The sequence below is a fragment of the Phocoena sinus genome, chromosome 2, assembly GCF_008692025.1.
Source record: "Phocoena sinus isolate mPhoSin1 chromosome 2, mPhoSin1.pri, whole genome shotgun sequence".
Taxonomy (NCBI): Eukaryota; Metazoa; Chordata; class Mammalia; order Artiodactyla; family Phocoenidae; genus Phocoena; species Phocoena sinus.
The window spans coordinates 110,879,945-110,907,735 of NC_045764.1; the positions used below are offsets into that span (position 1 = coordinate 110,879,945).

General features: G+C 37.6%; 1 protein-coding gene and 1 pseudogene across 4 annotated transcripts in view; both read left to right on the forward strand.

Moving 5' to 3' along the window:
• The window catches only part of NUBPL (nucleotide binding protein like), a 256,338-nt gene that overhangs the window by 193,966 nt on the left and 34,581 nt on the right, over positions 1-27,791 (forward strand). For all 4 annotated transcript variants that reach the window (XM_032624196.1, XM_032624193.1, XM_032624192.1 and 1 more), the window contains one exon: positions 27,175-27,260. In XM_032624196.1, the coding sequence (XP_032480087.1) occupies positions 27,175-27,260 (86 nt within the window). The remainder of the gene's footprint in view (positions 1-27,174; positions 27,261-27,791) is intronic.
• Positions 17,082-19,547, forward strand: LOC116749852 (annotated as a pseudogene).

Consider the following 27,791-nt stretch of genomic DNA (forward strand, 5'->3'; position numbering starts at 1 on the left):
GCTTGTCAGAGATGTTCTGCAAATTCTCCCCAGCAGGCAGGTACAGGTAGTTCTTGGAATGCAGGGCTGAGGACATCATGCCCTGTCTGAACTCCTCTGAGTGGCTCTTGAACTTGAACTTGCCGAAGCGGGTGTTGTTGATTTGCAGGAAGTTCTTCATGGACTGAACAAGCTGCGGGTTCCGCTCCTGGAAGTTCTCTGGATCAGCCGTGTGGCTGACAAGGTCTTGGTGCTCCAGGCAGGTGTCAGGCCTGAGCCTCGGAGGTGGAAAACCTGAGTGCAGGACATTGGACCACCGGAGACCTCCTGGCCCCCGATAATATCAATCGGTGAAAGCTCTCCCAGAGATCTCCATCTAAACACTAAGACCCAGCTCCACTCAATGACCAGCAGGCTCCAGTGCTGGACGCCCCATGCCAAACAACTAGCAAGACAGGAACACAACCCCACCCATTAGCAGAGTCTCCCTAAAATCATAATGAGTTCACAGACACCCCAAAACACCACCAGACATGGTCCTGCCCACCAGAAATACAAGATCCAGCCTCATTCACCAGAACACAGGTATGAGTCCCCTCCACCAGGAAGCCTACACAAGCCACTGAACCAACCTTACCCACTGGGGTAGACACCAAAAACAACAGGAACTGCAAACCTGCAGCCTGCAAAAAGGAGACCCCAGACACAGTAAGTTAAGCAAAATGAGAAGAGAGAATTACACAGCAGTTGAAGGAACAAGATAAAAACACACCTGACCAAACAAATGAAGAGGAAATAGGCAGTGTACCTGAAAAGAATTCAGAGGAATTATAGTAAAAAGATGGTCCAAAATCTTGGAAATAGAATGGAGGAAGTACAAGAAATATTTAACAAGGGCCTAGAAGAACTAAAGAGCAAACAAACAATGGTGAACAACACAATAAATGAAACTAAAAATTCTTTAGAAGGAATCAGTAGCAGAATAACTGAGGCAGAAGAACGGAGAAGTGACCTGGAAGATAAAATAGTGGAAATAACGACTGCAGAGCAGAATAAAGAAAAAAGAATGAAAAGAATTGAGGACAGTCTCAGAGACCACTGGGACAACATTAAACGCACCAACATTCGAATAATAGGGGTCCCAGAAGAAGAAGAGAAAAAGAAAGGATCTGAGAAAATATTTGAATAGATTATAGTTGAAAACTTTCCTAATATGGGAAAGGAAACAGTCAATCAAGTCCAGGAAGCACAGAGAGTCCCATATAGGATAAATCCAAGGAGAAACATGCCAAGACACAAACTATCAAAAATTAAATACAAAGAAAAAATATTAAAAGTAGCAAGGGAAAAGAACAAATAACATACAACGGAATCCCTATAAGGTTAACAGCTGATCTTTCAGCAAAAACTCTGCAAGGCAGAAGGGACTGGCAGGACATATTTAAAATGATGAAATGGAAGAACCTACAACCAAGATTACTCTACGCAGCAAGGATCTCATTCAGATTCGACGGAGAAATTAAAACCTTTACAGACAAGCAAAAGCTAATAGAATTTAGTACTACCAAACCAGCTGTACAACAAATGCTAAAGAAATTTCTCTAGGCAGGAAACACAAGAGAAGTAAAAGGCCTACAATAACAAACCCAAAACAAGAAAATGGTAATAGGAACATACATATTGATAATTACCTTAAATGTAAATGGGTTAAATGTTCCCACCAAAAGACATAGACTGGCTGAATGGATACAAAAAAAAGACCTGTATATATGCTGTATACAAGAAATACACTTCAGATCGAGGGACACATCCAGACTGAAAGTGAGGGGATGGAAAAGAGATTCCATACAAATGGAATCAAAAGAAAGCTGGGGTAACAATTCTCATATCAGACAAAATAGACTTTAAAATAAAGACTAGTACAAGAGACAAAGGAGGACACTACATAATGATCAAGGGATCAATCCATGAAGAAGATACAACAATTGTAAATATTTATGCACCCAACATAGGAGCACCTTAGTACACAAGGCAAATGCTAACAGCCATAAAAGGGGAAATCAACAGTAACACAATCATAGTAGGGGACTTTAACACCCCACTTTCACCAATGGACAGATCAACTGAAATTAAAATAAATGAGAAAACACAAGCTTTAAATGGTACATTAAACAAAATGGACTTAATTGATATTTACAGGACTTTCCACCCAAAAACAACAGAATACACTTTCTTCTCAAGTGCTCTTGGAACAGTCTCCAGGATAGATCATATCTTGGGTCACAAATAAGCCTTTAAGAAAATTGAATTCGTATCAGGTATCTTTTCCGACCACAATGCTATGAAACTAGATATCAATTACAGGAAAAAAGTGTAAAAAGTACAAACACATGGAGGCTAAACAATACACACTAAATAAACAAGAGATCACTGAAGAAATCAAAAAGGAAATTAAAAAATACTTAGAAACAAGTAACAATGAACACATGATGACCCAAAACCTATGGGATGCAGTAAAAGCAGTTATAAGAGGGAAGATTATAGCAATACAATCCTACCTCAAGAACCAAGAAAAATCTCAAATAAACAACATAACCTTACACCTAAAGCAATTAGAGAAAGAACCAAAAAACTCCACAGTTAGCAGAAGGAAGGAAACCATAAAGATCAGATGAGAAATAAATGAAAAAGAAGTGAAAGAAATGATAGCAAAGATCAATAAAACTATAGCTGGTTTTTTGAGAAGATAAACAAAATTGATAAACCATCAGCAAGATTCATCAAGAAAAAAGGGAGAAGACACAAATCAACAGAATTAGAAATGAAAAAGGAGAAGTAACAACTGACACTGCAGAAATACAAAGGATCATGAGATGTTACTACAAGCAACTATATGCCAATAAAATGACAACCTGTTAGAAATGGACAAATTCTCAGAAAAGCACAACCTTCCGAGACTGAACCAGGAAGAAATAGAAAATATAAACAGACCAATCACAAGCACTGAAATTGAGACTGTGATTAAAAACCTTCCAACAAACAAAAGCCCAGGACCAGATGGCTTCACAGGCAAATACTATCAAACATTTAGAGAAGAGCTAATACCTATCCTTCTCAAACTCTTCCACAATATAGCAGAGGGAGGAACACTCCCAAACTCATTCTACAAGTCCACCATCACCCTGATACGAAAACCAAACAAAGATTTCACAAAGAAAGAAAACTACAGGCCAATAACACTGATGAACATAGATGCAAAAATCCTCAATAAAATACTAGCAAACAGAATCCAGCAGCACATTAAAAGGATTGTACACTATGATCAAGTGGGGTTTATCCCAGGAATGCAAGGATTCTTCAATATACAGAAATCAATCAATGTGATACACCATATTAACAAATCGAAGGCGTAAAGCCATATGATCATCTCAATAGATGCAGAAAAAGCTTTCAACACCCATGTATGATAAAAACCCTCCAGACAGTAGGCATAGAGGGAGCTTACCTCAACCTAATAAAGGCCATATATGACAAACCCACAGCCAACACCGTTCTCAATGGTGAAAAATTGAAACCATTTCCACTAAGATCAGGAACAAGACAGGGATGCCCACTCTCACTACTATTATTCAACATTGTTTTGGAAGTTTTAGCTACAGCAATCAGAGACGAAAAAGAAATAAGAGGAATCTAAATCGGAAAAGAAGAAGTAAAGCTGTCACTGTTTGCTGATGACATGATACTATACATAGAGAATCCTAAAGATGGTACCAGAAAACTACTAGAGCTAATCAATAAATTTGGTAGAGTAGCAGGACACAAAATTAATGCACAGAAATTTCTTGCATTCCTATACACTAATGATGAAATATCTGAAAGAGAAATTAAGGAAACACTCCCATTTCCAATGCAACAAAAAGAATAAAATACCTAGGAATAAACCTACCTAAGGAGACAAAAGACCTGCATGCAGAAAACTATAAGACACTGGTGAAAGAAATTAAAGATGGTACAAACAGATGGAGAGATATACCATATTCTTGGACTGGAAGAATCAACATTGTGAAAATGACTCTACTACCCAAAGGAATCTACAGATTCAATGCAATCCCTTATCAAAGTACCAGTGGCGTCTTTCACAGAACTAGAACAAAAACTTCCACTATTTGTATGGAAACACCAGAGACCTTAAATAGCCAAAGCAGTCTTGAGAGAGAAAAACGGAGCTGGCGGAATCACACTCCCTGACTTCAGACTGTACTACAAAGCTACAGTAATCAAGACAGTATGGTACTGACATGCAAACAGAAATATAGAGCAGTGGAACAGAATAGAAGGCCCAGAGAGAAACCCACGCACATATGGTCACCTTATCTTTGATACAGGATGTAAGAATATACAATGGAGAAAAGACATCCTCTTCAATAAGTGGTGCTGGGAAAACTGGACAGCTACATGTAAAAGAATGAAATTAGAACACTCCCTAACACCATATACAAAAATAAACTCAAAATGGGTTACAGACCTAAATGTATGGCCAGACACTATAAAACTCTTAGAGGAGAACGTAGGCAGAACCCTCTATGACATATATCACAGCAAGATCCTTTTTGACCCATCTCCTAGAGATATGGAAATAAAAGCAAAAATGAACAATTTTGAACTAATGAAACTTAAAAGCTTTTGCACAGCAAAGGAAACCATAAACAAGATGAAAAGGCAACCCTTGGAATGCGAGAATATTGTTGCAAATGAAGCAACTGACAAAGGATTAATCTCCAAAATATACAAGCAGGTCATGCAGCTCAATATCAGGAAAACAAACAACCCATTTCAAAAATGGGCAGAAGACCTAAATAGACATTTCTCCAAAGATATACAGATTGCCAACAAACACATGAAAGGATGCTCAACATCACTAATCATTAGAGAAATGCAAGTCAAAACTACAATGAGGTATCACCTCACTCCAGTCAGAATGGCCATCATTAAAAAATCTACAAACAATAAATGCTGGACAGGGTGTCGAGAAAAGGGAACCCTCTTGCACTGTTGGTGGGAATGTAAATTGATACAGCCACTATGGAGAACAGTATAGAGGTTCCTTAAAAAACTAAAAATAGAACTACCATACGACCCAGCAATCCCACTACTGGGGATATACCATGTGGAAACCGCAATTGTAAAAGAGTCATGCACCACAGTGTTCATTGCAGCACTATTTATAAGAGCCAGGCCATAGAAGCAACCTAAGTGTCCATTGACAGATGAATGGATAAAGAAGATATGGCAGGGCTTCCCTGGTGGCGCAGTGGTTGAGAGTCCACCTGCTGATGCAGGGGACCCAGGTTCGTGCCCTGGTCCGGGAAGATCCCACATGCCGCGGAGTGGCTGTGCCCGTGATCCATGGCCTCTGAGCCTGCGCATCTGGAGCCTGTGCTCCACAACGGGAGAGGCCACAACGAGAGGCCCGCGTACTGCAAAAAAAAAAAAAAAAAAAGATGTGTCATATATATATAATGGAATATTACTCAGCCATAAAAAGATACAAAATTGAGTTATTTGTAGTGAGGTGGATGGATCTAGAGTCTGTCATACAGAGTGAAGTGAGTCATAAAGAGAAAAACAAATACCGTATGCTAACACATATATATGGAATCTTAAAAGAAAAAAAGGTTCTGAAGAACCTAGGGGCAGGACAGGAAAAAAAGACACAGACATAGAGCATGGACTTGAGGACATAGGGAGGGGCAAGGGTAAGCAGGGAAGAAGTGAGAGAATGGCATTGATATATATACATTACCAAATGTAAAATAGATAGCTAGTGGGAAGAAGCCACATAGCACAGGGAGATCAGCTCAGTGCTTTGTGACCACCTAGAGGGGTGGGATAGGGAGGCAGAGTTGAAGAGAGAAGCAAGAGGGATGGGCTGTGGGGATATATGTATGGGTATAGGTGATTCACTTTGTTATACAGTAGAAACTAACACAACAATGTAAAGCAATTATACTCCAATAAAATGTTAAAAAAATAGAATGTTTATAAATGTTTATTGACTAAATTGTACTCCTGGAAGTTTGAAATGCCTATTGCAGATTTCCAAAACTCTTTTATTATTTATGTGGATACTGTTGGTAAAATTGAGCTAAAATTTCAGTTATTCCCTGAGTTGTGAATTGGTACCTTGAAAAAGTTTAATTTACTTCACACAGATAAACTGATTTCCCTAAGCAATTTTCCTTTGTTTACTGAGATAACAGCCCCTCTCTTTGGACAGGATTTTTGATTATATCACCCTGTTTTAATTTGTGCTTATATTCTAAAACCAACAATGTGTAGATTGGTGTTAATATTTACTTTTCCTTTGAGGCTTTGTTTCTTATATCCTACAATTTAAGCAGTATATTTCTTTCTTTCTTATCTCTGATGAAGAGTCTACCCTCTAATAGGTGATTCATATTAGATGTGAATAAAAAGCAGTATTTTTAAAATTGTTGTAAAATATACATAACAGTTCAGTAGCATTATGTACATTCATGTTGTTGTGCAACCATCACTACCATCTATCTCCAGAACTTTCTCATCTTCCCAAACTGAGTCTCTTTACCCAGTAAACAATAACTCTGAATTCCCTCCTCCCCCTGGCCCCTGGTAAGCACCATTCTCCTTTCAGAAACAGTATTTTTTATAAGATGAGAGAATGAAGCATGAAGAAAACTATTTTTTTTTTTTTTTGCAGTACGTGGGCCTCTCACTGTTGTGGCCTCTCCTGTTGCGGAGCACAGGCTCCGGACTTGCAGGCTCAGCAGCTGTGGCTCACGGGCCCAGCCGCTCTGCGGCATGTAGGATATTCCCGGACCAGGGTATGAACGCATGCCCCCTGCATTGGTAGGCGGACTCTCAACCACTGCACCACCAGGGAAGCCTGGAAAACATATTTTTTAAGATTCCATTAAACATAAACTTAACATTGATTTTATGATTTATTAATAAAATTTTATTATTTTTTTTAATAAGGAAACCAGTGCGTACTTTATTTTGTTGTCATTCTTAGAATCTTCTTTTGGGAAAAACTCATCAACTCAAAGTTTGCAATATATTCCATAGTAGGTAGCTGCTACTTTTGCTACTGTTTCTTCTTCTTTTCAAGTTTTTGTTTTCATTTCTCTTTTTTACTTTTTATGTTTTTATTGAAGTATAGTCAACATTAAGCTTGTAAATCAGCAAATACTATCCATATGAAGGTAGGTGCTAAGCACTCTAGAGCAGCGGTCCCCAACCTTTTTGGCACCAGGGATCGGTTTCGTGGAAGACAGTTTTTCCACGGTCAGAGGGGAGGGGATGGTTCAGGCAGTAATGTGAGCGATGGGGTGGTTGGTTCAGGCAGTAACGTGAGTGATGGGGAGCCATGGGGAGTGGCAGACGAAGCTTTGCTTAGTTGTTTGCTGCTCACTTCCTGCTGTGTGGCCTGGTTCCTAACAGGCTGCAGACTGGTACCAGTCCACCGCCTGGGGCTTTGGGACCCCTACTGTAGAGCATCCAAGGATAATTAAATTACAAGTCTTTCCTCTAGCATCTGTCACTCCCCTTCGCTCCACATTTATGCCATTACCACCTGAACCATCTCTCGCATTACTGCCTGAACCATCCCCCTCCCATCCGTGGAAAAATTGTCTTCCACAAAACCAGTCCCTGGTGCCAAAAAGGTTGGGGACTGCTGCCCTAGACAAGCGTTCCATACCTTTTTTCTATTCTTGGACCTTTTTTTGAGTATTTGTTATATAAATGGATTCCGTCCATGAAAATGTATTTGTACCTACAGAAACACTATTTTTATATATGATTTCAGAAGGTTCGCAGTCCTCCAGTTAAAAGTCCCATTCCTAAACCCTTGTATACCATTGGTGGGAATGTAAATTGGTACAGCCGCTGGGGAAAACATTATGGAGGTTTCTCAAAAAACTAAAAGTAGAACTAACCATATGGCCCAGCAATTCCACTTCTGAACATATATATATATATATATATATATATCTGAAAGAAACAAAAACACTAATTCGAAAAGATACATGCCACCCCAATGTTCATAGCAGCATTATTTACAAAAGCCAAGATATGTAAGCAGCCCAAATGCCTATTATTAGATGAATGGATAAAGAAGATGTATACACACACACACACACACACACACACACACACACACAATGGAATACTACTCAACTGTAAAAAAGAATGAAAATTTGCTATTCACAACAACATGGATGGATTTGGAGGGTATTATGCTAAGTGAAGTAAGTCAGACAGAGAAAGACAAATACTGTATGATGTCACTTTTATGTGGAATCCAAAAAAATACAACTAGTGAATATAACAAAAAAGAAACAGACTCGCAGATACAAAGAGCAAACTAGTGGTTACTAGTGGGGGCAGTATAGGGGTAGGGGATTTAGAGGTACATACTATTAGATGTAAAATAAGCTACAAGGATATTATATTTTATAATACTTCTAAATGGAACATAACATTTAAAAAATATGAGTCACTATATTGTATGCCTGTAACATATATAATATTGTACATCAACTATACTCTAAAAAAAACGTCCCAGCCCTAGGAGATAGAGCAAGGGGAAGGGCAGGGAGAGGGAGTGGCAGGTAAGAAAAAAAAACATGGATAGCTACAATGTGGAGTATGAGAAGTGCTGTATGAGAGATGTAAACCCCATGGTATGGAGGATCAAAGGAAGAAGAGATCATGAGTTTGAAGAGAATTGTAAAACACATCATGGAGATGAACCTAAAGAATAAATAAGATTCATTGTAGCACATTGAAGATAGCACCACACCTAGTTTGCTTTGTCTTTTCTTGGGAAAGAAATCTGAAAATCTAAAAATGAAACTTCTAGTGTTCTATAATTCTGTTATGGAAACTTAACATATATGTCACTTGCCAACTCTGCTTCATTAAAAAAAACCAATAGGGCCAGGTACTAAAGATGCTTTTGAAAATACATAAACTTAGCTATATCTGGACTATGACAGTAAAATTGTTGTTTATCAGTATTTTCTAAACTTTCTATAATGAACGTGTATATTTTTATAATTTAAAAAGTAGAGGGGCTTCCCTGGTGGCGCAGTGGTTGGGAGTCCGCCTGCCGATGCAGGGGACGCGGGTTCGTGCCCCGGTCTGGGAGGATCCCGCGTGCCGCGGAGCGGCTGGGCCCGTGAGCCATGGCCGCTGAGCCTGCGCGTCCGGAGCCTGTCCTCCGCAACGGGAGAGGCCACAACAGTGAGAGGCCCGCGTAACGCATAAAAAAAAAAAAAAAAAAAAAAAAAAAAAAAAGTAGATACCACTCATTCTTGTTTTTTTTTAAAATTGAAGTATAGTTGATTTACAATGTTGTGTTAATTTCTGCTGTACAGCAGTGATTCAGTTATACATATACATACATTCTATTTCACATTCTTTTCCATTATGGTTTATCACAGGATATTGAATATAATTCCCTGTGCTGTACAGTAGGACCTTGTTGTTTAATGTTTCTATATGTAGTAGTTTGCATCTACTAACCACAAACTCCCACTCCATCCCTCCCCCTCCCCCATCCCCCCTTGGCAACCACATGTCTGTGAGTCTGTTTTTGTTTTGTAAGTATGTCCATTTGTGTCATATGTAGATTCCACATATAAGTGATATCATATGGTATTTGTATTTGTCTTTCTCTTTCTGACTTCACTTAGTATGATAATCTCTAGGTCCATCCATGTGCTGCAAATGGTATTATTTCATTCTTTTTTATGGCTGAGTAATATTCCATTGTATATATGTACATCACATCTTCTTTATCCATTCATCTGTCAATAGATATTTAGGTTGTTTCCATGTCCTGTCTATTGTAAATAGTGATATTGTGAACATAGGGGTGCATGGTTCTTTGAATTATAGTTTTGTCTGGATATATGCCCAAGAGTAGGATTGCTCGATCATACAGCAACTCTGTTTTTAGTTTTTGAGGAGCCTCCATACTGTTTTCCACAGTGGCGGCACCAACTTACATTCCCACCAACAGTGTAGGAGGGTTCCCTTTTCTCCACACCCTCTCCACCATTTGTTATTTGTAGACTTTTTAATGGTGGCCATTCTGATCAGTGTGAGGTGGTATCTCATTATAGTTTTGATTTACATTTCTCTAATAATTAGCGATGTTGAACATCTTTTCATGTGCCTGTTGGCCATCTGTATGTCTTTGGAGAAATGTCTATTTAGGTCTTTTGCCCATTTTTTGATTGGGATGTTTGTTTCTTTTGTTTTTGAGTTGTGTGAGCTGTTTGTATATTGTGGAAATTAAGCCCTGTCGGCCATATCAGTTGCAAATATTTTCTCCCAATCCATAGGTTGTCTTTTCATTTTGTTTATGGTTTCCTTTGCTGAGAAAGCATGCATTCTTTAAAGACAATAAATTTCTGTGTAAATTGGTACCATGATGATTGGCTGTTATTAATAAACTGCCATTTAATGACAGTCTTCCATATATTTGTTTTTTATTTAATGATCACAGGTGTTATATTATCCCTACTTTCTTAAATCTTTGAAGGGTTAAGTAACTTTCCCAAGACCACACAGTTACAGTGGGTCATAACTGAGGTTCATATCAGTTCTGATTGAGTTTAAAGCTCATGCTCTTAACCTCTACATCAAGCTGCCCTAATACAAAACCCAACAATATTTGACTCATTGGTTTTCTATGTTTAGTTCCGGTCCATTCAACCCATTTAGGTTGTAATTACTCTAATCTAGGCAATCTCTGATAAAAATAAATTTGTCAATGAATATGCCTAAACCTGTGCACCGTACATGGTGAGTACCAACCGAAGGTCTAGATTGGTGTCTCCTATATTCACGGTTTTTGCTTGTTTGTTTTGGACTCCTAAGAGATTGCTTTGGGCCCCTTTATACATCCTGGGAAGGTTGGAGGCAGTCTAGAAGCAGTCTCCTTTCGGCTTTAGGAGGAGAGCCCCAAATGATTCTTGGGAAGACCAATATTGTCTTTGGGCTGACCATACTGGTCTTGGGCATTTGGCTGGTTTCCAGGCACACTAGCTCTCAGTATAGCATTGTAGGTATCAGTGTTAATACAGTCATACTATGGCTTATTATGTCAATATTAAAATTAATGGCAATGAGAAGGCTAGATTTTCTACAGTCAATATGTCTTAATTTTATAATTAGAAAAAAATAGCAAACAAAGAAAGTATCCTACCAAAAGAATTTGGCGGGGACAGATGCATATGATGATTGTGTCTTTGTATATGTGTGTTTGCTAAAGGCTTAGTTCCTGAGGTTTGGTTTTATTCAGGCCAATGTCATTTCACAACTAATATATCTAAGTATATACCAGAATTAAGCCAGCTCCCAAGATTTGGATGGAAGGGCACCAACCAAAGGGTTACTGGCCTGGCTTGAACCATGGCTTTCATCAATTTATATAATCTGGAGCAGACTGTCAGAATCATGTCTGCCTTTCTAGACCTAATTGAATTATCTTTTCTCTACTTATGAACCTAATCTTCCTTTCCTCTTATCATTGACTTTAGATCTCTTTTAAGATATGCTGTGTTCTACTTTTTCTTATGTCCCATATCCCACAAACCACATAAGCTTCTTAGACTCCCATTTGAGGCCCCCTGTGATTTGACTTCCCTTCCTTTCCCACTAAACTCCTTCATATACCATGGGATCACTCCCCCAAAAACCTTATATACTCACTGCCCCCTCTTTCCTTCCTTTACTTTCCAAAATCTCTAACTTAGCATACATTTGACCCTCACTTAAAATGTCTTTCCTCCCCAGTCAGTGGGTACCCCAATCCTGCATACCCTTTATTCTAAATGCCTACTTCTTAGCATTTTCCCCAAACCCGCATTTAGGAAACATTTCTCCCTCTTTGGAATGAATTCACATAGCATTTTATTTGGACCGTTCCTATAGCACTTCTTATGTTCTCTGTTCAAAACTTGCGTAACTGTGTTATCTTCTCTACCATACTGTTACACCCTGGAGGGCTAAGGCTCTGTTTCATTCATCTTTGTGTTTCTCACAATGCTAAACTCAGTGCCTTCCTGTGACCACTCAGGAAATGTTGATCAATGGATGAGTGTTTTATCTGTGTTGGTATTATCTTCCCAACTAGGTGGTAAGCTGCTTGAATGCAATAATTTTTTCCTATTTATCACAGTATTTCTTAGAGTACCTTGGACAATGGCTTATGCAATTAATATTGATTGAATAAACGACAAAGCTAGTTGACTAATTGTCACTGTTTATGTGAACAGATCTGCGCCCCCTTATCTTTCTTACCATCCTGCTAACTCCTGTGATCTCTCCCACCCCAACTGCTTTTACCTAGGAGCTTTTTTTCTATGTGTAAGTTAAAGAAAGCATTTATTTTAAAAAGCATACATTTTATTTCACTCTTCCTTTGAGAGAAAAATATTTTCATTTTAGGGATTTCTTTATGCTGTCTTTTTTCTTGTACTATGTATAACATCCTTGTGGTTAGTTGATACCTTTTAGTATTAACTTTTTTTGGTGTCTGTGATAATAGTCTGCATGTGGGCAGTTGTTATTTGGTTACATGCAGGCTCTGTATTAAATTACTGGTGAGAATCACTAGCATTGCTCCATTGTAAGATAATAAATTCTTTTATTTACTTGCAGGGATATTTAGCAAGGTGTTAAGTACCTCTCTCTTTATCCTTACCTGTGGAATACCTGCCTACCCCATAGACTTATAAATATCAAATGAGATAATGAATATAAAAGCTCCATCTAAATGTATGGTATTTTTTAGAAACTACTTGAACACTTTAAAAGAGGTTTTCAGACAAAGATGTCACAAAGAAAGAAAACTACAGGCAAATATCACTGATGAACATAGATGCAAAAATACTAGCAAACAGAATCCAACAGCACATTAAAAGGATCATATACCATGATCAAGTGGGGTTTATTCCAGGAATGCAAGGATTCTTCAATATACCCAAATCAATCAACGTGATACACCATATTAACAAATTGAAGGAGAAAAACCATATGATCATCTCAATAGATGCAGAGAAAGCTTTTGACAAAATTCAACACCCATTTATGATAAAAACCCTGCAGAAAGTAGGCATAGAGGGAACTTCCTCAACATAATAAAGGCCATATATGACAAACCCACAGCCAACAGTGTCCTCAATGGTGAAAAACTGAAACCATTTCCACTAAGATCAGGAACAAGACAAGGTTGCCCACTCTCACCACTCTTATTCAACATAGTTTTGGAAGTTTTAGCCACAGCAATCAGAGATGAAAAAGAAATAAAATGAATCCAAATTGGAAAAGAAGAAGTCAAGCTCTCACTGTTTGCAGATGACATGATACTCTACATAGAGAATCCTAAAGATGCTACCAGAAAACTACTAGAGCTAATCAATGAATTTGTTAAAGTAGCAGGATACAAATTTAATGCACAGAAATCTCTGGCATTCCTATAATATACATTAATGATGAAAAATCTGAAAGAGAAATTAAGGAGACACTCCCATTTACCATTGCAACAAAAAGAATAAAATATCTAGAAATAAACCTACCTAAGGAGACAAAAGACCTGTATGCAGAAAACTATAAGACACTGATGAAAGAAATTAAAGATGATACAAATAGATGGAGAGATATACCATGTTCTTGGATTGGAAGAATCAACATTGTGAAAATGACTCTACTCCCCAAAGCAATCTACAGATTCAATGCAATCCCTATCAAACTACCACTGTCATTTTTCACAGAACTGGAACAAAAAATTTCACAGTTTGTATGGAAACACAAAAGACCCTGAATAGCCAAAGCAATCTTGAGAACAAAAAATTGAGCTGGGGGAATCAGGCTCCCGGACTTCAGACTATACTACAAAGCTACAGTAATCAAGACAGTATGGTACTGGCACTAAAACAGTAATGTAGATCAATGGAACAGGATAGAAAGCCCAGAGATAAACCCATGCACATATGGTCACCTTATCTTTGATAAAGGAGGCAAGAATATACAATGGAGAAAAGACAACCTCTTCAATAAATGGTGCTGGGAAAACTGGACAGCTACATGTAAAAGAATGAGATTAGAACACTCCCTAACACCATACACAAAAATAAACTCAAAATGGATTAGACCTAGGGCTTCCCTGGTGGCGCAGTGGTTGAGAGTCCACCTGCCGATGGAGGGGACGCGGGTTCGTGCGCCAGTCCAGGAAGATCCCACATGCTGCGAAGCAGCTGGGCCCATGAGCCATGGCCGCTGAGCCTGCGCGTCCGGAGCCTGTGCTTTGCAGGAGCCTGTGCTTCGCAGTGGGAGAGGCCACAACAGTGAGAGGCCTGCGTACCGGAAAAAAAAAAAAAAAAAGGATTAGACCTAAATGTAAGGCCAGAAACTATCAAACTCTTAGAGGAAAATATAGGCAGAACCCTCTATGACATAAATGACAGGAAGATCCTTTTTGACCCACCTCCTAGAGAAATGGAAATAAAAACAAAAATAAACAAATGGGACCTAATGAAACTTAAAAGCTTTTGCACAGCAAAGGAAACCATAAATAAGACCAAAAGACAACCCTCAGAATGGGAGAAAATATTTGCAAATGAAGCAACTGACAAAGGATTAATCTTCAAAATTTACAAGCAGCTCATGCAGCTCAATAACAAAAAAACAAACAACCCAATCCAAAAATGGGCAGAAGACCTAAATAGACACTTCTCCAAAGAAGATATACAGATTGCCAAAAAACACATGAAAGAATGCTCAGCATCATTAATCATTAGAGAAATGTAAATCAAAACTACAATGAGATATCATCTCACACTGGTCAGAATGGCCATCATCAAAAAATCTAGAAACAGGGCTTCCCTGGTGGCGCAGTGGTTGAGAGTCTGCCTGCCGATGCAGGGGACACGGGTTCGTGCCCCGGTCCGGGAAGATCCCACATGCCGCGGAGTGGGTGGGCCCGTGATCCATGGCCGCTGAGCCTGCGCGTCCTGAGCCTGTGCTCCGCAACAGGAGAGGCCACAACAGTGAGAGGCCCGCGTACCACAGAAAAAAAAAAAAAATCCAGAAAGAATTAATGCTGGAGAGGGTGTGGAGAAAAGGGAACACTCTTGCACTGTTGGTGGGAATGTAAATTGATACAGCCACTATGGAGAACAGTATGGAGGTTCCTTAAAAAACTACAAATAGAACTACCATATGACCCAGCAATTCCACTACTGGGCATATACCCTAAGCAAACCATAATTCAAAAAGAGTCACGTACCAATATGTTCATTGCAGCTCCATTTACAATAGCCAGGACATGGAAGCAACCTAAGTGTCCATCAACTGATGAATGAATAAAGAAGATGTGACACATATATACAATGGAATATTACTCAGCCATAAAAAGCAACGAAATTGAGTTATTTGTATTGAGGTGGATGGACCTAGAGTCTGTCATACAGAGTGAAGTAAGTCAGAAAGAAAAAGACAAATACCGTATGCTAACACATATATATGGAATTTAAGAAGAAAAAAAAATGTCATGAAGAACCTAACGTTAAGAAGGGAATAAAGACACAGACCTACTAGAGATTGGACTTGAGGATATGGGGAGGGAGAAGGGTAAGCTGTGACAAAGTGAGAGAGTGGCATGGACATGTATACACTACCAAACATAAAATAGATAGCTAGTGGGAAGCAGCCGCATAGCACAGGGAGATCAGCTCGGTGGTTTGTGACCACCTAGAAGGGTGTGATGGGGAGGGTGGGAGGGAGGGAGACGCAGGTGGGAAGAGATATGGGAACATGTATACATATAACTGATTCACTTTGTTATAAAGCAGAAACTAACACACCGTTGTAAAGCAACTATACTCCAATAAAGATGTTAAAAAATATAAGTAAAAGGTTTTTTTGGGGGAGGGGGCGGATAGTGAAATGTGAATTACAAAGCGCCTTTATATGAACTTTGCATTTCTCCAAGCCATGTTGAGAATGAAATTGTTTTATACTTGTAAAGAGACATCCTTTTGCAAAATTCATGGAGGCAGACCTGTACAAGCAAAAAGACCTTCTTTCTGAATGCTAATTAGCAACTCTGTATGTGTTCGATTTTGTTCCATGGGATAGATGACAAGCTTATTATAAGAATAAACTTTAACGAAAGAAATATCATCCTCTTATTTGTGTTAAAATCGTGTAGCAACAATAGTGATAAATGTGTTGACAGTAGTATTAGTGGCTAATGATTTAAATTTGAGCTTATGTGGACTGAATCATTACATACTGCAAGTGCCTTGTATTTGTAGTAATTGCTAGAGGGAAAGGAGACAGAATAGTGTGTGGCAAATAACCGGTTACAGTCTTTGGATTTACTCTTGTCTTGTTGAACCTGCCAAGGGGAAAAGCCAGAGTTATCAGTGCTGGTTTTGTTTTGTTATTTTTCTTACTTTTTTTTTTTTTTGTAATACAGTTTGCTGAGTTTTTGCTTGTTGTTTGTTTCACTTGTAAATTAGTTGGTGCCATATATTGAACTGGGTAGATTCCATTGTTGACTTCCAAGTTTTTGTTTTTTTGTTTTTTAATGAATAGTGATGAACTCTTGGGAATTATTGAACACTTAACTGCTCATCCATAATGGAAGAGGATTAATATTTCTTTGAGGAACATTATAAGTTCCTTGAAATTTTTGAAAATATATGCACTGTGCTAGTATTTGAATTCTAATAAATGTTGCCTAAAATATTTTTCTTCCTTCCTTTGCTTCAACTAAGATCCTCTGTATGACTATCTGAAGACTATCTTAATTTGACTTTAACTCTTGGAATTAAGAGTTTATGCCTCTTATGAAATCTATGAAGCATATTTTTGTTTTTTGAGAGACTGGAGAGTTTTAGTAATTTATTCATATTAAGGTGCTATATTAGTCAGGGTCCTGGCTGGAAAGAGATAACACATCTTTAAAGGAATTAACAGAGTGGGTTTAATGAAGGGACTAGTTACCGAGGTGTGGGCAGCATTAAGGAAACAAACAAGAGATGGTGAAGTACCCAGAGACTAGTGACAGTAGGAATTTTTACTGTCTCTCTGCCTGAAGGGGCAGAGAGTGAACTGTGTCGGTGGGACCTGGCGACTGCTGAAGCCATGGAGGAGGGGCTGCCTGTTGGGATTTGTGGCCACAGAGGAACAGAGCCAAGGGCAGAACTCCTGCAAGGCAGGGAGGGAGCAGTTGTGTGTGGTACTAATAGTACTAGAGCCTCTTTCTTGTCCCACAGCCTCCTATCGCGCTGATACCTCCTACTGGCAGATCCTTATTGAAAGCCAGAGGGTAAGGAAACTCAGGTGATACAGTCCACAGAGGTCAGCTACCTGGGCACTGATCAGGGCAGAGAATGAAGCAGAGCTTGAGGAAGGTGGAGAGGAAGTGGAGCACAGCAAGTGGAAAATAACCGGAAGGTTTTTTTTTCTTCATGATCATCATTATAACTGTGAATTATTGACTTGCAATACATGAAATACAAAGCAAAGGTTCCTGCCCTCTAAAAGTTTGAAGCTAATACAGATATCAGTAGTACACTCAAATTAGTGAAAATCCATGCTATCAGAAAGCAAAATTTTACTGTCATCAAATTAATGAATAGAATATTTATATTGGAGATAAACTCTGATATAAGTATATTTTGTTGCAGTGGGGAGTAATGGATAGAAGAGTTTATTCTGATAGGGTAGAGTTATGAAAAAAGTTCTCCTTCACTTCATTAAGTAAAGATTGATGCAGGAATAAAACTTTTGGAAATGGTTCTTATAGGAGAAGGGACAAAGACTGAACACTCGCAAGGGGAGCAACATGGTCCCATCTTGGTCCTCTCTCTTATTCTTCCAGGGGAGGGCAGAGAAAACAGCCAAGTAGTCCTAGTGTGGGGCCTGTCTTGATTTCTTTTCTATAGGGAGGGAGAAGCTACTGTATATGGCAGAGTAGTCAGACAATATGCTAAATATCCATGGGCTCAGGAGAAGCTGCACCACCAGACTGGCATTACATTATGAAAATGAGGCGATGCACTTTCTTCCTGTCTGGGCTCTACAGAGAGAAGGAAAGCCAGAGGCTTTTCTGCCTCTCATTCACTTAAATGAGATGGGGTGGGAATTTTAAATTAAGCCACCTTAATATTTCAGTCATCGTTTAAAGTGAAAGGCATTTATTGCTTGTGAAAGGCATTGGGCCTTTTGCCACATTAACTGAACTCCTATTCACTCATGATAGATTCTTGAGAAAAAGCTGTACAAATCCACACTAGTATTTTCCCCACCAACAGCAGTTTGGCCTCAATTATCTCTTTTACAGTAATACTCTTTGACTGCCAATTTGGACAGTAGTTTTTATAACATGAAAGCCTATTGGGGTTTGGAGAATCAGAAACTTACTGTTGCCATCGTTAAATAAGTAAATGACCATGGGCATATTTGGCTACTTTGGATTTTTGTGCTGTTTTTCCCCTACATTTTATAATTTATAATTACCTCAAATTGTAAAGCTTGAAACATGCTTGTACCTAATAGGTGGTAGACTTAGGTCATAGCTTTTCCTGGTATTCAGAGATAGTAAATCTTCATTATGTTTTCAGTTTGTAGTGTGAAACTTTAAAGGAGACAGTCAATTTTGGACTTCTTCCAGGTGTCTTTCCGTGCAAATGTTGGACAGGATTATAATTAATGGATATTTGGCAAAGAATCGCATGATGTGGAAGAGAATTATTGTTTCAGCCATCAAATTATAAAAATTCTTTCTAAAATAAAATTGTTTTGTTGTTAGACAAATTGTAGCCAAGGGTTAAAGACTAGGAATTGTATTCCAATGTTTTATCCTTTTTTAATACAATTTTATTTATTTCTTTTTATACAGCAGGTTCTTATTAGTTATCCATTTCATACATATTAGTGGCCAATGTTTTATCTTTAAGGACACTCCTGGTACTCAGTCCTTGTTAGATTGGGAATCAAATTATAAAGCAACTACTGATATAATGCCATTGGTTAATGAACAACAATGTTTCCAATCTAAATTTAAGAAGCAGGGCTCGAGAAGCCGGTAGGAGCCTGCGACGTTGTGCCGTTGTCTGAAGATTCTTCAATCACTGTGTCAAGTGACACAGATGTTTCTCTTTCTTCATATGATGAAGATCAGGGATCTAAACTTATCCGAAAAGCTAGAAAGGCACCATTTGTCCCCATTGGAATGGCAGGTTTTGCAGCAGTCGTTGCATATGGATTATATAAATGAGCAGGGGCAATACTAAAATGTCTGTTCACCTGATCCACATGCGCGTGGCAGCCCAAGGCTTTGCTGTGGGAGCAATGACTCTTGGTATGGGCTATTCCATGTATCAAGAATTCTGGGCAAAACCTAAACCTTAGAAGACGAGATGCTGTCTTGGTCTTGGTGGTGTTTGCTTTAGTTAGACATCTCATATTGAGGTTATATGTTTATGTTGAAAATAAATTCTGTGGGTTGGACAATAACATGGTAATTTGAATATCGGCTTCCTTTCTGGCAGGCTTGATTTGCCTAGTGACTAGTTCACTAGCTAGGTCGTTCAGGGGAGTCAGATTAGCACAAAAACATGTCACTTTTAAATGCACTTGGTAGTGGTACAGTGTCCGCCTTCTTAAACTCTTCTGATAAAATTAGTTGTAAAGAGGACAACATGCCAAACCTGAAAATGCTCCCAGTTGCTGCAGAATATCATATGCTTTTGATGTAATGTAGGAATCCTATTTACCCCAGTTAATTTAACTCTTTCTGACTGCCTTGTGGACTGAGTACTGTTTTTAAGGTCTGGTTGGCTCTTGAAAAACCCTTTCAGAACCGTGCACGGAATACAACATGATAAACCTCCCAGCAACTATGTGTGTGTTTTTAAACCAAACCTAAAGAGCTGGTAACAGCTGCTTTGAAGTAGTATCTGTTTCAGAATCATATTTGTAAACATGAGAATAACTTAACTGTAGATCCCCATTTAGCTGTTTTGTAGTTGCAGAATTATAGTTTGCTGCTGTTATATTAGAATAATTTTTAAATGGCATTTTGAAATAGAAGTGTGTATTTTAAGTGCTAATGCAAAGGTAAATGAAAAATACTTTTTAAATATGTGCAGTCTGTTTATTTTCTCTGAAAGAATCATAAATGTTAAACTAAATAAATTACCTGTAATGGAAGTGAAAAAAAAAAGAAGCAGGGCTCTTGTATTTGGGTCAACACATATTATAGGTAGAAGTTACAGTATGTTAGTTAAGAGTTCAAAGAAATAGCCCGAGAATTAACAACTTTTGAACTATGACATGGAAAGACTGAGGATTTTAAAAACTCCCAAATGATTCTTACATAGTCAGCTTTCAGAATCACTTTGTCTAGACCAGCTTATCTGATGTTTGAATTCCTTGATTATCTAGGCTGTGTTTGGATGGGATGCTTCTGATATAGTTCATTCAGTTTTGTCGTTGAAGAATTTCTAGGCATTTTCTTCATAATATGTCTGACAGCTAAAATTCCTTAATATCTTAAAATTCAATGAATAGTTAATGGCGAACGGGTAGTCAGATTCATATTAGAAACTACTTTTAAATCTATTAAACATTTATATGTTGAAAAAGTGCAAGTCCCACAGTCTATCATTTAAAATTTTTTGCACTTTGTCATAGATGTTAGAAATTTGATCAGAGTTTGATGTGTAGCTCTGAAGAATGTCTTCATGTCTTAAGTGTGACAGTATTTGGAAATGGAGCAAAGCTTTTCCATGTAAAGTCTCAGCCTTTATTTCCTGAAAGACACCTGGCTAAATAAAGTTAAGGTAATCAGGGTATAGCAGTTCTCATCTCTGGAGTTCATGGAGAAAGAATATGTATAAAAAGGGATGTGTTTCATTATTAAACAGACAGCCTTTGTGGTAGCTCACTGTGAGCACGGGCAGGCTGTGCTTTATGTGTATCTAAGAGAATTTGAAATACAAAATATTACATCTAAGAGCCCAACATGAACAGACGCTCACAGAAGAGCAAAAGAGTTCTCTGAGTTGCAGAGAAATATGTGTACAACAAGTAGGCTCCCCTAGGTGTTTACTGATCAACATAATGATGGATTCAAGACTGGAAGGAAGCCAGGATTTTATCTTAACTTTACTGGAAATATCAGAAGTGGGGGGAGGATGAGAATGAAAGAGAGAGAGAGAGAGAGAGAGAGAGAGAGAGCAAAGTGTGAGCATAAGAGAACTGTTTTGTTCCACCCCAAGCTCTTTAGAATTTAGAATTTAGAAGCTTCACCTGTCCCCAGTGGTTCACAGTGAATGTAGTCTGGATCCCCTGGTGAATTCTTTGTTAGCATCATTAAGGTGAGGTGATTGGAAGCCTGTTGACTCCATTATTGAAGAGCCAATCTTTATCCCTAAACAGCAGATACGCATCCAGATTCCTTTGACAAACCTGAATTCTTAATTAAGTTCCAAAGTGCAAGTGCTCTCTCTCACCAATGACTTTGAAATACTGTGCTTTCCACTAATTATTGTGTTTTATAGTTCTTTTTGGCAGCAATTGACATAATTTCCTGTAACAAAATTCATTTCTAAAGTGAGCAAAATGATTGATCTTTAAATTAATAAAGCATATCCCCTTTGTGACTGTAGTCAATTCTCTCTCTTTTCTGCAGGAATGGAGCATAGTGTCCAAAACAGTGACTCATGAAAGAATTACTTATATTCCCTGTTGAAACACAGTCTGTGGGTACATTTGATGTGACTTTACCTTTTAAATTATGTTTTACTTAATCTGTTACTAATATTAGTGGGCATTCCTTGATATTAAAGCAAATAATGTTTATAATTCAGGAGGTTTGGGAGTTGTAGAGGAGAATGACAGGGGAGAGCTAAAAAATACCAATCTGCTTTATAGTCAGTAAACAATTGTGTTTATGTTAAGCTAGCAGAAAATGATTATTTTCTTTTGCTGCAAGTATCTTTAAATAAATCAAGGAGCATCAGTAGCAGTAAATATTAGAGCACTGTGAACATTAAGAATAGCAGTTGATTACTTCTTTTAAGTCTTAGTTGACTTTACACTGACATGCTCAAGGGATGTATAGAATTACTCTTCCAGGTATAATTATGGGCAGCTTCTGTTGTACATTTTTATTAGGTTCCAGCACTGAAGTTCTCAATCAAGCCTGGGAGTTAGATACAATTTATGCCATGGAGACTTAGAATGGCATAATTGAGTAATTCCACACTGGTATAATTATGATCAGCCTAACATCTGGAATAATCAGTTTTAAATGCTTAACTACTCTGAACTCTGACCCAAATCCAGATATGCAGTTTTTTCCTCTCAATACTCAAGAGAATTGGCAATTAAGACAATACTCAAAATAATTATTTTTTAGGATGTTTACATATTTACCAGAATCCAATAGACACCTGACCTCTTACAGTAAATCTCAGCCGAGATTTAAAAAGCCCTTACACAGATTACAACTTGGAAAATAACATTTAAACAATATTTTAACATATTAAGCAATATTTAATTATTTGGACTTAGACATTTACCCTAGACAATGGATAGAAAATTCTCCATGGGATTCTTGAGATGGGTGTTTTATGATACTGTGTTTTTACCCCCAGAAAATAATTCCACTTATTGCAAACTAAACATTCTCTTTGTTGCTATTAGCATTCCTTATGGTCAGTAGAGGGAGCACAAGTTTTCTAACAAACCATCACAAACTGAAGTGACATATCAGTGATGGTATAAAGGGGAAAATCTAGGCTAGTTCATATTGGTTCATGTTCCAGGGTCCCTGAGAAAAATTAAAATTTATTAAGTAGAAGGCAAGAACTATAGAGATAAACTGTAATATCAGATAGGGAGACCATGTTTTAAGTTGAGATATATAAACAAGAAAAAAAATTGACATAATTCCTTTAATATTTAAAAATATGTGTTGTGATGCACAGATTGGCTAATGATTAATTTTACTGGAGGTTTTGTTTGTCTTTTGTTTGCTTTATTTCTTTATAAATTCCAGAGGTCACTTTAGGGGTGTCTGAAATGGTTACTTGTATGATGTACTAAAATTTGGTATAGCAAAAGAGGTGTGATTTATGCATGAGCCAGTTATGTTTTTGTATTTTTTAACAAGGGCTAGAAATTTTTTTCTCAGAAGAGCATTCTAAAGACTGACTGCGTTGTGATTAAGGACTTAGTCATTAGCTAAGGACATATATTTCAGGAAAAAAAAACTTACAAAAGTCTTTAATAATGTGGCTGGTAGTTCCAATGGAATATTTACATGTTTTGTGAGCATTTGATGGGACATGGAAGATGATTGTTGTCCTTGTCAAAAAGTTACTATGATATATGAGTGGTGTTATTTAGATCACAAAGAAACTCAGGTGGCATAGATGCTTATTTGTGATACTGTGTTAGGGTTAAGTACAGAGGAAACCAAGTCACTTTAATCCCTCTCTCTGGGGTCTTATAGCTATAAAAATAATGTCACCAAGCATTTCAGTAACAGTTTTACATTCTTCTTTAAAAGTGAGACAGCTCTTTAAAATTAAATAGGACCAATGGAAATAGGGTCATTTTATAGAGGAGTTAATTGAGATGTATTGAGATTTAGTGAGCTATTCAAGATTGTGTAGTACATTAGGATAGTCAACAAAACCAGAATCCAGAGCTTTTGACTCCTGGTTCAAGGAGTTACGAACTAAGAGTTCATACAGTTGTAGTCTAGAATGATCTGAAAATATAGGAAAATTATTTAAACCCTGATCCTTTGTTAAGTGCCTGTTTTGTGCACAGCATTGTGTTATTACTTTTGTTTGATAAAAAATTGAGAAAAATCATAACCATCCATGAAACTATATTGTGCAATGGTAATACAAATGGTGGACAAAGGGTGTTTCAAACAAAAAATGTTTATATTATATGAAAGCTAAAGGTACTTTTTAGGGCTAATGCAATAGAAAACTCCCTGCATACTAGTATATAGTTATGAGAGAATTTGGAGGAAATAGCCAAGGAGGTTTTGCTTCCATGTGAAGAGAATGGCTCTGAGACTGAAGGGCCATAATTTTTGGAGGAGGTAGTCTTTCACACTTGCTTAAATAGGATTACTGAGGCAGTCAGGTTGAACAGGGGTGGTTTTGGAAACTATAGTTAAGAGGGAATGCTAAATCATATAATCAGAGAGCTAGCTTGAGGACTGTCTGTCCTTGCATTAATTTTACAGCTAAGGAAACTGAGACCTGAGTGATTCTGAGTTATTTGCCCAATGTTAGTCACACAGGTGGATGGGGGCAGAACTGGAATTAGTTCCCCTCCAAATGCCTGGATATGATAACAGAATCTAGAAGGAGGCAATTTATGGAGATACATTGGTTGTAAAGAGTAGAGTTGAGTACACTTTTGCAGAGAGGTTATTTCCATCAATCTTTAAAAGAGGGAAAAGAGAAATGTTAATTCATTTTTGGTTTTTTCGGAAGAATAAATCAAAATAGAAGAATGTAGTGATCTATGGAACAAATTGAAAAGTAGGATGAGCTGCTTGATGGCAAATATGAAAATGACCTTGCTAGCAACTTCTAAGACATTTGTGTTAATAACAATATTAAATATAACAAAAATGGTGTTACCAACACAGCTGCCATTTATTGAATGTTTACCCTGTGGCATCATGTCAAGTATCTTATGTACATTAGTTCATTAAATTATTGCACCCTGTGACCTGAGTATTACTATGCCATTTTGTAGATGAAGGAACTGAATCTCAAAGAGATTATTACCCTAGTCACACCAGTAGTCAGCTATGGAATAAAAATTTGAATAGTGATTCTGTTTGAATTCCAAAGCTAGTGTTTCTGAAACTTGACTAATGAATAGAGCCTCTTTCTAAAGGAAAATAATCTGCCCCATGCCCCAAATAGACTTATCTTTATCATTAGACTACTTTAAGCATAAACACAGATTCCTTAAACTTATAGCTCTTATATAATTTTTTAAAACTAAAAAAATAACAAATTCAAGCAAACTTACAAGATCAATAAAATTCAACTTAATGATATTAATATGAAAGATGAAGTTTTTGCTGAAATGAAAATACCAATTGCAAGATGAATTTGTAGCTAAATACTATTGCACAACTGTTGGTGGGAATGTAAATTGATACAGCCACTATGGAGAACAGTATGGAGGTTCATTATAAAACTAAAAATAGAACTACCATATGACCCAGCAATCCCACTACTGGCATATACCCTGAGAAAACCATAATTCAAAAAGAGTCATGTACCACGATGTTCATTGCAGCACTGTTTACAATAGCCAGGACATGGAAACAACCTAAGTGTCCATTGACAGATGAATGGGTAAAGAAGATGTGGCACATATACAATGGAATATTACTCAGCCATAAAAAGAAATGAAATTGAGTTATTTGTAGTGAGGTGGATGGTCCTAGAGTCTGTCATACAGAGTGAACTAAGTCAGAAAGAGAAAAACAAATACCGTATGCTAATATGTATATATGGAATCTAAAAAAAAAAAAATAATGGTCACGAAGAACCTAGGGGCAGGATGGGAATAAAGATGCAGACCTACTAGAGAATGGACTTGAGGATAGGGGGAGGGGGAAGGGTAAGCTGGGACAAAGAGAATGGCATGGACATATATACACTACCAAATGTAAAACTGGTTTTACAGTTTTGGGAAGCAGCCGCATAGCACAGGGAGATCAGCTCGGTGCTTCGTGACCACCTAGAGGGGTGGGTTAGGGAGGGTGGGAGGGAGGGAGATGCAAGAGGGAAGAGATACAGGGATATATGTATATATATAACTGATTCACTTTGTTATAAAGCAGAAAGTAACACACCATGGTAAAGCAATTATACTCCAATAAAGATGTTAAAAAAGATGTTAAAGACGTTATTGCACAGTTCTGTGTTTGGCGTGCCTATATTGCTACATGCTTTGTGAGAACTTGGTTCCACTTCCACTTTCCTCTATTCTTCTTCAAATTATCCCTTCCGACAGTACTCTTTAATAGTATCATTTGCTCTTCACTTGGTGCCATCAGTTATTTATTGTTAATTATACCTCTGTTCTCCTCAGCTGGGACAAAGAACTGCCAATTTGATGGTTTGGATGCTGAAATGTCATGGCAGTGTATATTTAGTTACAAGATGATGGTCATCCAGGTGATCTGGGATATGTTCATTTTTTTCAGTTTATCATCTAGAAGAAACCACAAAACTTAAGAAATTCATAGTGTCTACAAATCATAACCAGGTCTCTGGTGTTTCCACTTACAGAAAAAATTGCACTGCCCTTTCCCTCAAAACTCTCAAAACCATCTTGTTTCTGTGAGATAATAGTGGAGACCCAGGAAAGCCTCCATCTCCATCTACTCTCAGTGCTGCCTTAGTTCAGGCTACCACTGTTTTGCATCTGAACTTCTGCCACAGCTCCTAGTTTTACCCCACCAGACTATTCTCCACAGTGTATTCTACACTAGTGAGTTTTCTGTAATACAAACTTTTAGAACTCAGCTTAGCTACCACTTCTTTCTGGAAACTTTGCCCCATTTCTTCTTATCACCTGCTTCCTGACCCTATCTATTATCACCTTTGCTATCCTCTCCCCTAGATTGAATTAGTTACCTTTCCTTTATTCTTGTTTTATAACTCCATAACATTCTAGGCCTACCTTATTAAAATGCTTAGCACATTGTGTTGAATCCTTAATTTTGGGTCTCCCCAAGTAGGGTGTTAGGTTCTTGAAAGTGAAGCCTACGTTGTACATCTTTTACGTAGCACATTGTCTGAAAAGGGGGAAGGTTCTGATGATACAGCTGTGACCTTGAATCACAGGTCAGTTGTACTTTTAGGAGGACTCAAAAATATGCAAGAGCAAAGTAGACATTTCCTTGTCTTTCCCATTCATGTATGTGAAATTTATACAAATTACCTAAATAGTTAATATAGTAGACTCTTTTAGTGTATAATCAACATAATTTTGGAAGTAATCTTTCCATAAGGAATTATATGATAGCATCATTTTGCTCTCTTTTTGTTTTCTTTTGGTTAGGAGCTGTGATTATCTCCACACCCCAGGACATTGCATTGATGGACGCACATAAGGGAGCTGAGATGTTTCGAAAAGTCCACGTGCCTGTAAGCATTTACACCTTCATTGTTGCAAAAATCTGAAACACTTCTAACTGAAAAAGCATATCATTGAGAAATACAATCCAAATTTTAATTTAGTTCTGTGCAGGAATCTGTATGAACACCCTACTTCATTTTGATGGTTACTCTAAAAACACATATATAGGCGCAAACATATATGCATGTTATATTAATCAAGGAGAATTCTAGAACATCCTTCAGGCATGAATTTTCTGAACAAGTACTACCTTTCTCAACTATTTGTAGCTACCACTGAAAAAATAATAATAAGAGATTTTTAAGAAATTATTTAGGTAGATACACTTGAACAGATCACTGATGGGAAACAGGTGAAAAAGATAACCTTTTTCCTTCTGTCTTCTACAGCTTAACTCATTTGTAACTCACCATTTTCTTGAAAGTATCTAAGAATTTTTATACAAAAATGGCAAAAAAATAAAAAATATAAAAATAAGAGAAAGGACAATTAAAATCAGGTGGAGTCAGAAGTGAAGTCTGTAAATAACTTGCATGCCA